General features: G+C 37.8%; 1 protein-coding gene across 1 annotated transcript in view; it reads right to left on the bottom strand.

Annotated features, from left to right (window-relative positions):
• Positions 1-14,716, bottom strand: part of LOC145982483 (uncharacterized) — a 72,754-nt gene that overhangs the window by 13,941 nt on the left and 44,097 nt on the right. The window contains exon 4 of the mRNA XM_083115941.1: positions 9,596-9,941. Coding sequence (XP_082972067.1) covers positions 9,596-9,941 — 346 coding nt within the window. The remainder of the gene's footprint in view (positions 1-9,595; positions 9,942-14,716) is intronic.

Raw genomic sequence — 14,716 nt, 5'->3', positions numbered from 1 at the left:
TGACATATTGTATGTGTCTCCAAGAATTATAAACAGAATGCAGTTTAGTTGCTGCAAGTACATGTTTATTGTTATAATACTTGAAATAAATGTTAGTATTTAGTGCAAAAATAACTGCAGGAAAGCTCTTCCTGTGTATTGACCATGTCATAAAGATGCATCCAGAGTAGGGGAGTAGGGACGCACACATTATTTTCTCATTCACAGTGATGTGGTCAGTACAAGGCTCCAAGTTACCACCTTTGCTTCCAGTCACTCCAAAGGTACTCACTGATGAGAGGCTGGGTAAGCCCAAGAGATGCTTCATGCAGACACACTGCTGGAAAAAATTCCCAAATGAACTAGGATGGCTTAATAAATAGCTACAATGATGTTAAAAACACCCAAAATAGAACTAATGAATATATGCAATTGGTATTGGGACTTGATAATACTTACTACTCTTTCAATATTTTATTATAGTAGTAAAGAATCAAAATTTTTAATGACAACTAGAGACAGACAAGTATCGTCCCGATACACCATCATTTCCCTGCCATATCAGGTTTGAACGCTGTGAACTTTGGAGTGCATGAACCATCTCCTCTCGTGGGAAGGGAGGAACGTTTATTTCTTGGCCATTTAGATTTACTGTTTGTTTTTAAGCGCCGTGTTCAGGGCTGATGGCTTAGTTTTAGACCTCAGAGAAAGGTAACACCGTTCATTCTTATGTTCGCGAGTGATTTATTTTTACGTTGGAGGTTAGTTTTAGGTGGCAAGCTCGAGGCATTATCGATATTTTCGACTTCTCGGGAAGGGATGAGTGAGGAGGATCGCCCCTCTCACCTTCGGTCTTAGTTTCTTCTCTCAAATCTGAAACATCTAAGAGAGGCCATTGATCTGAAAAGTTCAGACTGATTTCATTCAAATGAAATACCAGGTACCTAGCTGCTATGATAATTACAAATGAAAATATCAAATTTTAAAGCTGTTGGCATAGGGTGGCGACTTGCCCCATATTTGACACCTCGGCGCTCTCCAACCACGCACTATATTTGAAAGTCTTCATTGCAAAACTTTAGCCTAGAAATGCTCTAAAATTACTGATAGTTTCATTTCTTAAACTTAATCTCTAAATAGCAGTCTCGGATTTGAAAATATCAGTAAAAGGTGAAAGAATAGTTTTTGTAAGCAATTTTAGAAGCATAAATGTATTATATGTTGAAATATGAAAAATATAGCACTTAGAAAATTAAATATACCATATTGCCCATCAACTGCCTTCGCGATTAGCCAAAAATGGTAGAAAAGTGAAGTAAAATCAACTAAATCTCTCATTAAATTATTTCCTTAAATAACTCTTTAATTAATGTAATTTTTCTTTAGTATGCGACGTTCTTGTTAAAATATACTAAAAATTATGAAATGGTAAACGAGAACACTGCCACGGGCAACTCTTATTGCAACACATTGATCAGAAATATGGATTTTCTCAATACGTTTGCATGTGAACTTCGCCCCCTTTTAAAAGTAGCACGTTTTCAGGTATGTTACTACCTAGGTAATCATGAAAGGAATGCCTCAATACCATCATGCCTCACTGCATGCGAAGGTCGAGTACCAGGTTGGGATGGAAATTTGTGGAATTATTGTAAGACATAAAATTTCAGTTTTCATGTATCAAGCACCATTTAATGGAATTATAAGTAATAAAATACTCTGTAATAGAGGTCTCTGGACTTCCTCTGATCTCTTATTAGTCTTCTGCACTGTGGATATTCCTATATTCAATAAGTATATATTTATTATATATGTAATAAATATAATAATAAAAGAAAATAAGCTATTTAATAATAATTTTTATATATAATATGGGGGAAGAGGTTGTAAAACCTGTTGATGGATTTGAAAACCTGTATTAAAACTGTAGGTTCCATCTCGATTAGCCTATCTGAGCATAAAATGGACTTAAAACACATTTTCACGTGTTTGTGCTTCTTACAATTTGTTAACAAATGTTAGTATCAAACTATTAGATGTTTCAGGATAATAAAAAATCTTACTATTGATAATACATATGCAGAAGTACACCTATTACATTTTACATTCTATTACATTTTACATACACTCCATTTAAGCGGCCCCGGCGCCTACCCAGCGTCGAATAACATGGGTACCTGGGGGAAACCCTGGGGGGTAAAGGCGGTCAGGGGCGTGATGCTGATCACATCACCCCCACTCACGACCGGATCAAGAAAGTGTGGGGCGTTACCCCCACACCCCCTATACGCCTTCATGGCGTGGTGCTATGCACAGGGGAACACTTTACTTTTTACTTTTTTTACTTTACTTTTACCATTTAATACCAAGATAAGTATGTTACTACGAGGAAGATTAAGAAGTAATTTAGGCTGTAGAGACAAAAGTTTCTTATAATTGTGAGTATTAATGTTTGAAAAAGGCTGGAATTTTGATTGAATGTTACATGGATATGAATTAGGATCCCCCAATGGCATAAAGTATTGCTGCTACCTTATAATCAAAGGGATCCAGGTTCAATCACCAATGGAGGCACAGTAGTTCATATCCCAGTTTGAACTGTATGTCCAATCCCAATTAGCATGTCTGAGCAATGCACTTTTACTGAGCAAAAACATAACTTTTGTACTTCTCTAATTCCATATTACTTTTCTGCATGTTTAGGTAATCTCTATGATGGCAATGAATGATGACTAGATGAAATTGATGATGGGACACTCACAAAGGAAAACACATGAGAGTGCCATGACTCAAACCTGGAACCACTGGTCCAGCACACAACAGGGTGTTGGCGAGTTCTGGATACTTTCAGACTTAGTAAGCAGCACCGGGAAGGGGCCACTTTCACTTTACAAGATATGAAATTTCTCTAATGATGCACACATACATACTTTGCAAACAGGAATCTGTCAACTTGAATGCCTCCCCTTCAGCCTTGTACTGTCACAAAAGCTCCCCGCACACATCCATTCACCTGTCTTTCATTTCTGGTGTCAAATGTTTTGGAACCCACCTCGCATAAACTTTCTTGAACATCAGTATGTCATGAACAATATGGTGGGCTGATCCGACTCTTTGATGCAATCTCACTCAAGGTAATATGCCTGTTTTCCCGTATCAACTCGTCAACTCTCACAATGTTGTTCTCCGTGACTGCAGAGACAGTGCATCCTGGACGTGGTGAACCTTGAACACTTGTTACACCCTGTTTGAACTTCTCTGCCCACTCGTACACTTGTGTTCGACTCAAACAGCTTTCACCATATTGTACTGCCATCCGACACAACCCTTCAGCTAACAGAAATCTAATGACACTTCCCTGCTCCAAGTTGGTGCATACCTGCAAGGGTGCTGCCATCTTGTTTAACTGATTCCCAGCACCCCGTTCGCAAGGCAGGCGTGCCAGGCCTATCTGTTAATAGTTCTAGGATGCCACAACAAAATAACAAAGAAACACCAAACATGGTGGTATTTTCGATTTTTTATACAACTTTTCCGGTTATATATTGAATGTACCTTGTATGTTAGTTGCAAAAAAGCCTGCTTTTTAAATGGACTTCTTTTTATATAAAAATCCAGCTTTCTTGAAGAAAAAAACAGGAAAGTTTGGCTTTTTACCAATTACGGTTAACCTATTTCACTCGTTGTATCAGTTAAGGGTTTAGAGGTTCGTAATGTCATATTTGGAACTAGCTAAATAATTTTACATGTTGTGGCAGAAGACACATATTGACCATTTCTTTTGAAGGTGTTTGAAAAGTCAGTCAATCTAGTTTTTGAATGTAGGGTGGAGGCATTAGTTTTGGCCACTACCTTACTTATGGCCACTTTGCTGTTCATATTCAATTGGTAGCTACCTAAGTGATCTAAAGCCAATCAGTGAACAGCTTACATAAATCAGTGTAAAATAAGCTTTCCAATTTGATATTCATGTTTTCTCTTTGTAGTTCCTGTAGGAAGTAAGCTTGTTGTAAGGAAGAAGCTGTTTGTTATAGTAGAATTTCTTATGCATTTTCGTAAGAAAAGAGAGAGCTACAATAATGTTTTCCACAGTTGTTATATATATCAGGAACATATAATTTGTTCAGAGGTGAGTTTAAATGTTAGAATTGCAGTATGTATATCCTGAAATATGGTTGGTTGATTTGGTGATTTAAGTCCACTTTGTGCACAGTAAGGCTAATCGGGACTGGACCTACAGTTTAAAGTGGGATCCGAACCACTATGTGCCTCCACCGGGTATCGAACCCGGGACCCCTTGATTACAAGGCAAGTATCCTGAAATAGAAATAACCACAAAACAGTATGTGTAGACCACATGGCCATTACTAGATGCAGGTTTGCAAAGATTCTTTGATTATGGCCACTGAAGAAAATTATTGCAGTTTATTAATGTATGTATGCATGTGTTGATAACAGTACTCCAGTGCAGCAACCATTGGCATCTGCATCGCAGTTGACTCCTAGAACTACCATCCAGGTGACACCAATAAGTTTTCAATGATGTTGCCATTTGGCCACAACCAAAACAATCAACCAGCAGAAGGAAGAAGGAATTCACTCCTAGTGTAGTAACCTGTGACAAATGGGTTGAATATCATGAACAAAAGGAGAGATAGAAACAAGAGAAAGAAAAACAGAAACAAGAACATAAAGCAAACATGGAGCTAAAGAGAAAACAAAGCCGGTCCAAATCATCTAGTTCCGTTGTGACAAAAAAAGACACAAGTTCATCTGAAAAAGACTGGATGGAAACTGGAAGTTCTGTTGATGTTACAGAAGAGTCTGACGAAGACTTAGAGGAGTGTACATTATCTTCAACAGAAAATTTGAAAACTGGAGATTTTATTCTCGTTAAATTCAGTTGCAAAGGGTAAAAATCTCCTCTTTCCACCATATTTTGGTATGTGGCTGTTATTTTAAAGGTTTTGAAAAAAGTGAATATGAAATACAGTGCCTGAAGATTGCAAATGTGCAGAAGACATGTTTTGATTATGTAGAAAATTATTTTTCAACAATAAATGTGAATGACATTATGGGAAAATTGCCGGAGCCTATCCTAATACAAGAGGGGCGACACTTGATAACAAAAATTCCTGGTCCTGTTAACACACTGGAAAAAGTAATTTTCTGTATAACATTATTGCCAGTGAACTGGCATTAGACATATAATTTCCTTGTGATATGAAGCTACTATCTAATGTGTGAAAACTTTTTTCTCTCCTTACTTTCATTTTTCGAACTGACATTTTGTTTTTTTGTTTACTACGGAGTGACAGGAGAAGTCTGGATATGTTAATTTATGTTGTTCAACTACATTTACACTACGTTCATCCATTGAAAACTATGTTATTTACCCTTAACATATTGAGTTTCGTCTGTATTACTTCATTATTTGTTCATAGACAAGGTGGCCTAAGCGGGGAAAATCAGTGGCCATAAGTGAATTTAAGTGGCCATAACTAAAGAATAGTGTCACGTTTGATTAATATTTTTAAAACTTTTTTTCTGACTAACTTCTTTGTATTTATTAATGCTTAGTCATAATGTACTTACTCTGTACCAGTGATCATAATTTTTGTAAGCTATCAGTAAAATTATCATCATGTTAAAATTTGTATACTATTGTACCGTGCGTCCATTTCGATCTGCAGCCGAGAGATCGCGAGAAGCGTGGCGGGTGGCACTGACGGAGATGCCGACATTTGCGGCCTGAAATGCCCGCTTATTTTTATGGACATATGCAGACATTTATATAAATATTGCAAAACGAGCACTAACCTGTGTTATAAGAGTATGGTTTTAATTTTAGTAGCTTAGTGACTGTATGTGCCGATGATTTTGACACGCCCACCTCTTGTGAAACACGGCGTAGAGGTTTGTTTGGAGAACGTTCTAACGCTGCATCAATATCATCGAGTTTTGCTTCGGTTAGAATCCGTCGTTTTTGCTTAGGTGTTTCAAAATTTAACGATAGTTTCTCGTAATTTAAGGACAAGATATCTAACTGTATCTCTGTGTGGAGTTGAAACGCATGGGAATTTCTGTACAAATTACCTACACACGTCTCGACACGAGTTTGTTTTCACGTAGGTACGTGTCATACATAAAAAATCTTTGTTCTAACATGAATCTTGCGGCTGGCATTCCAATCGTCTCACTGACACGTCACACATACACACTACAATAACACAAACAAGTAACTGCAAGTAACCAAGAATAACACTCTTGCGCACAGTACGAAATTAACACGCTCTTCGTTTACATTGCTCGCCACTATATTTACAACTCTGTCTTCATCTAGTCGCGAAGGAACAAAAAACTCGAGCTCGGATATTTCGGATTGCGAGGAAGCTCACGAAAACCATTCACTTTTATTGGTTTCGTCTGCAGTGAAACTCTTTCAAGGATATAAACTTAAGCAGGACGTTACTGATCAAAACCATGATTAAAATGCTTTTTTATCTGTGGCTCTTAACATCGTTTCTATAGCGTATTTATTTGTGTATATAAGAGCAGAACTTGGATGAATTACAGAAGAACTTTTGCGTGTTATAACACAGGTTAGTGATCGTTTTGCAATATTTATATAAATGTCTGCATATGTCTATAAAAATAAGCGGGCATTACAGGCCGCAAATGTCGGCTTCTCCGTCAGCGCCGCCCGCCACGCTTCTCCCGATCTCTCGGCTGCAGATCGAAATGGACGCACGGTACATTTCCCTTAAGATGTCCATAACTAGTGCCTCCACCCTACATAACTTTTGTACAAAAAGTGATAGGGTATTAACTTTCTATGTGGATATTTTAAAAACATGAAACAAGAAAATGATTCTCTACATGAACATTCAGTATGAAGAAAAAGTTACTAAGGTGTAAAAAAAAGTATTTGTGCAAAGGAAAAATAAACATGGATAGAAGTAAGATATGGAGTCGCTTCCAAAAAAGCATTTCAGGGAAAAAAGCCAGTTTCTTTTCCAACCACTTCCAACTCTAATACATTGTACATAAGCTGGCAGTAGCAAAGAAAAAATGTTTATGTTTGGAGGCAGTCACATTTAACGCATGCATGAATGTCATAAGAAATGTTTATCTGATCTAAAAAAAAAGCATATTCAGTCTAGTTTTTCTTGTTTGCTGGGGATAAAATCAGACTAATCACAAGAACTATATGACTTAGTTCTATGATCAATTATTTCTCTTAATTACAATCATATGTTACAAAAAATAACAGGTTTGCTATATGTGTGAATTAGAAGAAGCACATGAGTCAATGTCTGGCAAGAGGAAAGAAGTTCAACTGATATCTTTGTTGGCACTGAAGACAGCAACTTGTACCTCAACTCATGCCCATAATGTAAATAAATGCAGGGTGGGTGGCCACTGGAGGAAGGGGCAGTTTAACTGCATTTTCTTGGAAATAAATACTTTTATTTTCCTTTCTTCAACAGCAGCAGTCCAAATGAAACAATAATCAAGTACTGCATGATTTGCTTGAAACAAAAATGCACACATGTTGTAAACACTTCTTTTTAAGGAATAAAAAATGTTGAATATTGATTGTATCATATTCGTACACAAGGTTAGCAAAAATTGGGATTCATTTGCAAGGTCAAATTAATTGTTTTCAGTCTAAAAATACAAAATGTCTCAATTATTTCCTTGGCCAGACAGATTGGTTACTCTAGTAACCAATGTCTGATCAGCTAATACGTTATGTGTGAATAGAGAGCAACCTATTTCTTTCCTTTTCGGGACAGCATGCCTTACATTTACATGTCTGAATAGAAATTTACTTTGAAGTTCAATAGTGACTGAAAAGCCCTAACTTTTCAAAAAGTCATTAGCAGAAAAGAACATCTGTGAAGTACATTCAAGAAAAGACAAATGAAACCACATAATAATATGTCTAGGAGCATGAAATTCTATTGGATTTATGATTTTCCAACTTTCACTAGCAATCCATTCCTTCTGAGGAAAATTTTCAATGTCAAATTAAAAACATCGAAATTTTTCTGGGGATCATGAGCAATTGTGAATTAACTGTACAAGCTTTAAAATGAGTCCATGACCAGCCCTGTAGTTGAAACAGGTCTCTTGCAGATTGTCTTTAAAGTTTCAGTGGTGAGCAGTTTTTGGGCAATTTTGTCAATTTGCAAATTTCAATATCTTACAAACTGGCAACATGAAAAATAAAAAAATAAAATGTTTTCTATATTTCAGATGATAAGATACATGTATACCAAAAATTAATCAAATCCATAACATCAAATTCCAAAATTTATTTTTCCTTGGTTGATTTGACTTGGAATTACCTGGACATGAGTGTATGTTAGATACTAGTATGGAAGGATTGATTCACATTTAATCTCTAACACTAGTGAACAACTTTCTGGAATCTGGGTACCTCGAATGAGGTGTTGGGTCTGCAAATTCATGTGCGGTACATTTAGAGATTCTAAATAGTCTCAAAATTATGCAAGATTCAAAATTTTCATTAACTTTCAAGTATTCTCTGAATGTGAAGGTATTCCCTTATTTAAAACGTATGCCAAGTTAGGAAAGCATAGAGATGATGGTGGGTTATGAACATAACAGATGGTTGGTTGATTGAGATTAAAATCAAACAGGTCAGATCTTGTGATGTAAAAAAAAAAGTGTCTGGATTAACGCTTGTTTTTGAATTTTTTGAATTTGAATTAAAAATTTTTGGGTACTATTTTGGGGCTATTTTGCACCCATCACACTATACGGTGTCCAGCCCCTTATCATAACAAAAATAAAAGCTTGTCTGAAAACTAAAATTCCCTTACCTTGGTTTAAAGCTGAGGCTAAAAGAGTGCTCAGCACAAATAAAGACAAAACACAGGATGCCGCAGAATTATACTGGCCATGTGTCAGTCGCCAGAGCCTCGTGAGTCTGCAGTCCAGTGGAAGTGAGGTTGACTATTGGGTGCACTATGTGGAAGGAGCACCCCTTACACCCCGATTAACGCTTGTCTTGGGAAAATAAACTCCTTATCATAACTTAAATTAAGCCACGTATGTCAAATGAAAACATATACTGATGTCTAGAACCTCCATACCTGTGCCAAGAGCTGGAAATTTTAAGACACACTCAGCACACATAAGGACACAAGAATGTCACCATGTTACTTTTGTGACCATTACAGTCTCTCCCTTCTTCCTCACACATAAGGATGCATGCACACACACACACTCATGTAAGAACATTTACTACTCGCATAATATAAAACTTGAGTATATCCCACATATTCATCTGAATATTGAATTTATTCAAGTAGTAAATTTTACAATATAATATTAAAATGTAATTCTGATGGTCACAAGAGTATTGTGGGCATGCCCAAAACACAACACTACACAGGAATATTAATTAGGCTGTGCTTCCAGACACCAGTGTCTTGTATACCTGCACAAATACAGTATGTACTACATGCATTATGAGGGAGAAGGGTTGACATGTGATCAAGTTCTTCCCCACTAAATTCAATATTACTATATGTAGTTTAACAATGTGCGATGAAACTAAGAGTAAAACTGAAAATCTACTCACCATAATTTGAAACATTAATATTGACTTCAGACATCATTTTCTGTTCCAGACTATTGTATATGATTCTCCATGTCATACCAAAGTATTCTTTTAATTCTGTGCTTAATGCCAAAATTGAAAATCCTCCTTCTCCCAATGGTCTTACACCTATGCATGCTGCATAATCCCTTAGCATTTCAATCACTTCTTTTCTGCGTTGGCTGAGAGTCCAGAAGTCATTCAATCCTTTGAAGAACAGAGACAAATCCTTCTTTTGCTCAGATATTTCTATAAGTTCTTTCAACTCATTCAAATTATCATAGTCACTCACAATAATCTTCAATGGTATCATTTTTATTTCACCTGCCTGCATTAAAATCAAAAGAAAAAAAATATGAAAAACTACACTGTAATGAAGGTGCATTTAAGTTAATAAATTATTGGATAATAGACCAAACACTTAATGGTACATGTAAGTATCTCCTCTTCATTGAAAAGAAAATTTGGTACAAGCATGTTAAGAAATGCCAATTCTAAGATTTATATAGAAGTGAAAAATGAAAGAGGCTGGAAAGAAATCAGAAAAATTCAAGTTTGTGACATATAATTGTAGTGCAGAATATGACAGGTCACCTCAAAAAGTGTTATTACCTATTAAACCAGTGGTAATACTGTTGTCTTGTAATCAAGGTGCACTGGGTTCCATACCTGGTGGAGACACAGAGTGGTTCAGATACATATTTAAACTGTAGTTCCAGTAGCAAGTAGCCTTTCTGTTCATAAAGTGGATTTAAAATCAAAACAAACAACAAAAAAAGGCTATTGAATCAGCAATGTAGACTGTTGCAGATTCAAAATAACATTAAAAATGTCACACCCCTTGGCCACAATAAGGACACTCAGTAACACTTCCAACTGAACCCCATTTCCAACACTCAACTATCTCTGCTCTGAAACTGGCAATTTTGAAAGTTGAACACTCGCTTTCATTACCACCATCCTTTATCTACAACTGAAGATGCAGCATGCAGATGCAAAAATTCAAAACTTTCTAGTGCCTGGTGAGTGTTTCCTACTTCCTTCTCATTTACGACACACACACAAACAAACACAGAGGCAGGGGGGAGGGGTTGCTGTATACATTTTGGCAAATTTTCATAGCATGTAAAACACATCAACTTTACTAAGTGAGCCCTCATTTTGGTATGGGGCATTATACAGGGTTTTCTATAGAAATATGGTGAATTGTTTCGATTCCAAGAAATATTGTCAGCAGTGACATCTTTACTGATGCGCTCATGCAAGTTGCAATCTGCTCTGCTTATTTGTGTTTTGTTCAGGGGGTTTCATTTGTTCCTGTCTGTGTGGCATCAGTCGCCTGCAGCTATGGAGCTGGAAACAGAGCACTTTCATATGATGATTTTCTATGATTTTAAAAGTGGGCTAAATGAGTCCCAAAAACTTGGATTTAGCAGTTTGATCCAGAGAATAAGTGTCGGTCGACAGTGTGGATTTTTTCCATGAAATTCCAAAAACAAAATTGAAGCAGCCCTGAAGTGTCGAAAAGAAAATTGCTCCAACTTTGTTCTCCAAAGGATCAGATGTGATCCTTTGGAGGAACAAAAGACTTTTACCGCTTAGTGGTATGCAATAGTTTGCATACCAAAAATTTTCGAGAAGTTTCAAGAACGACGACCAACGACAGGACTATGAGTGATCCTCTTGCACCATGAGAATGCATCTGCCCACACAGCCAAAATACTCATTCAGTTCCCGGAGCCCACAGAGTAGGACTCATCCACCACACAGTCCTGAATTGGCCCCATGTGATTATATCCTGTTCCCTACAGTAAAAAATCATATGCATGGAAGACGTTCTCCAGTCCTGAAGAAGCTGTTCATGCCAATGAATGCCAACTTACAACCCCTGGTTGCCTTTAACCCCCAGAGTATGTGTAATATGGTCATTAGATGCTTTTAAAAAAACAATGAGAGAAATGTTGATATATTGCCAGAACAAGGAAATGTGGTGCTTGTTCAAAGTAATTGTAATGCTCTATTTAGGTAATCTGCTATCATAAATGTCCAACTTTATAATTTTACTTAAATACTTTTGATTGCAGCCATGAAATGCCACAAGCCTGTTTTGTAACACAGGCTGGTCACAAATTAATAGGCATTTTTCAGTGATGAATAGGACAACTACATTATGCATCAAATCAAAACAAGTTATAACAGTCTTTTTTCACATGCACAAACTGTTATCAGAATTGAAAATACATCAAATTTCAAACTAATTCCATAGGTACTTGATTCGTGCAATATCCAGTCTATTCTTCGAATGCTGCATTATGGCCATCAAGTGGTGTATGCAACAACTGGAAACAGTTTCAGCTTATTGATGTGATGTGTAACAGAAATGTTCTTTCATTCCTTTACTATTCAACACCTAATAATTTGTGACAACATTGAGTTTCAATATATGTACATTCACTCACACATGTGTAATTTATAAATGTTACTTCTTACATTACTTACAAGGGAGGTTATCTAAGTGTCCCCCTCCGATTTCCATGAAACTTGGCAGGTGTATAAAGGGGCCCAAAGGAAGAAATATGTGTTTTTTTTGTTTCAGCTAAAAAACTGTTTTAGGGGGCAAAACCCCCCCTCAAATGTCAAGATGAGGGCAAATTGAAGTGGGATCTGACCCCCGTGTCGCCCTCCGATTTCCATAAAACCTGGGAGGTGTATAGAAGGGCCCAAAGGAAGAAATAAGTGTTTTTTTGTTTCAGCTAAAATATGGTTTTAGGTTGCAAAACCTCCCCTCTAATGTCAAGGTGAGAACAAATTGAAGTGTGGATCTGACCCCCGTGTCCCCCTTCGATTTCCATGAAACTTGGCAGGTGTATAGAGGGGCCCAAAGGAAGAAATATGTGTTTTTTTTTGTTTCGGCTAAAAAACGGTTTTAGGGGGCAAAACCTCCCCTCAAATGTCAAGATGAGAACAAATTGAAGTGGGGATCTGACCCCTATGTCCCCCACAGATTTCCATGAAACTTGGCAGGTGTATAGAGGGGCCCAAAGGAAGAAATACATGTTTTTTTTTTTTGTTTCGGCTAAAAACTGTTTTAGGGGGCAAAGGCAACCCCACCCCCTCAAATGTCACTGACAAATTGAAGTGGGGATCTGACCCCGAAACCACATAAATCTGGCATACGAAGAACACACTCATATAATTGGAACACACACAGCACAGAACTGTAGGATTGTCGGTACCAAACGCAGTGTAATTGTAGGGAGATGCCGAATTCATAGACACCGTTGTTCCCGGATAGGGATGGGCATAACAATAGATGGACCAGAGCAGGGTAACGGAGCATAAAAATAGCCGCACACGGGAACCATAACCCTATCAAGCATGGCCTAGGTATCATATAGGTGATATCCATAGCCAAGGACACAAGAGGATAGTTCCACAGATGAATACACAGCATGTATAAAACATTTATTACCATCAGAAAGTAACACGAAACAATGTTATGGTAACCGATCTGCCAACACAAAGTAAAGACAAGCACCCATGCATCACATTGAAAACCGCCCCCATTGTTGCTTCCACGGTGTCAATGTACATACTTGTCACAGTAATGGTACTCCTAAAAAAAATGATTTCAACATAATGTTCGGTTACACCATGCCCATCTGATTACTGCACTGCACCACAAACATCACATATCGCATTACTGTCACCCCCAAAACAGAATGCCACCGGATTCTCAAATGGAGGCCTTTCAGGAAGATACCCACTCTTACACCGTGCGTATTGGAAGACATGTCGAAACCTGGTGACCTTCTGGGAAACGATGTGATGTGCTTTCTTGAATTGCCAAAGCCAAAACCGTGATGCTATAAACCGAGGAACGTCCAATTCAGCTTTAGCTTGCAGAGCCCATCTCCGAATATCAATATCATGAATTGGAACCTGTGCTTGCATGGCATCACTAAAGTTTTCTAAAACGTATTTGGAAACCTGACACAGCTTTTCTTTCTGTGTTCCTCCTGCCCCTGCTCTTCCCATCTTCGTAGTTGCCATGTTGAGGTAACCTTCTTATACTGATTTTGCACGGTGGTCAGAGACAAACGTCACTTCTGTCCACTCCTCCAAAAGTCAACTGCTCTTCGTTTATATCCAATTGATACAGTATGTGGTGAACAATGGTCGGTATAGTCTTCTTCTGTGTGATCATCTGTACCTTCCAAAGCATGTGCATACGTATCATCATCTGTACCTTCCAAAGCATGTGCATATGTATCGTCTTGCTGGTCAAAGTCCAAGGAAGTAGCAAATTCAACGATGTACGCAGGATGTTCGGTACATCTTTCAATGATGTCCTTCACAACGTCTGTGACATATCCCTCCTCTGCTATTAAAGGAGATGGGCTACTGGTATTAAATGCCTGTATTAAAAGTGTGACCACATTCACTACATTCAACATGGTACCTCCATACAGAACGATTGTCCTTATATACGGGGTCACACATATGGAATTTGGATTCATGATGTCTTATCGTACATACCATCCCACTACAGCACACCTGATAATTGTAACTGTAGCCTCCTGGCACCATTTCATGTTTCTTTACTCTTATCTCCTCTGCTTGTGAGGTATTTCCTGACAGACTGCCCTGCCCATAGGTGATACATCGTGGTGGGTGCGTTGCACATGATTTGTGTCAAGCATGTATCGTGTGTTATGTAATGCATTTTGTCACATTGTATGCTCTCACGTGGCATATTTGCCTTTCTTCGTCTCGTCTGTGATAGCTGTGTTTCCCAGTGACATGCACTTCATATCTCAAATGCTCCACTTGTGTAACTGCCAGTTTTTAGCTGAAACAAAAAAACACGTATTTCTTCCTTTGGGCCCCTCTATACACCTGCAACGTTTCATGAAAATCGGAGTGGGACACAGGGGTCAGATCCACACTTCAATTTGTCCTCATCTTGACATTTGAAGGGGTTTTGCCCCTAAAACAGTATTTTAGCCGAATCAAAAAAAACACGTATTTCTTCCTTTGGGCCCCTCTATACACCTGCCAAGTTTCATAAAAATCGGAGGGGACACAGGGGTCAGATCCCCA

This window comes from Lepisma saccharinum, unplaced genomic scaffold (assembly GCF_977018435.1).
Source record: "Lepisma saccharinum unplaced genomic scaffold, izLepSacc3.1 HAP1_SCAFFOLD_188, whole genome shotgun sequence".
Lineage (NCBI taxonomy): Eukaryota > Metazoa > Arthropoda > Insecta > Zygentoma > Lepismatidae > Lepisma > Lepisma saccharinum.
The sequence above is the reverse complement of the archived record's forward strand: the minus strand, read 5'-3'. Positions and strand labels throughout refer to the sequence as shown.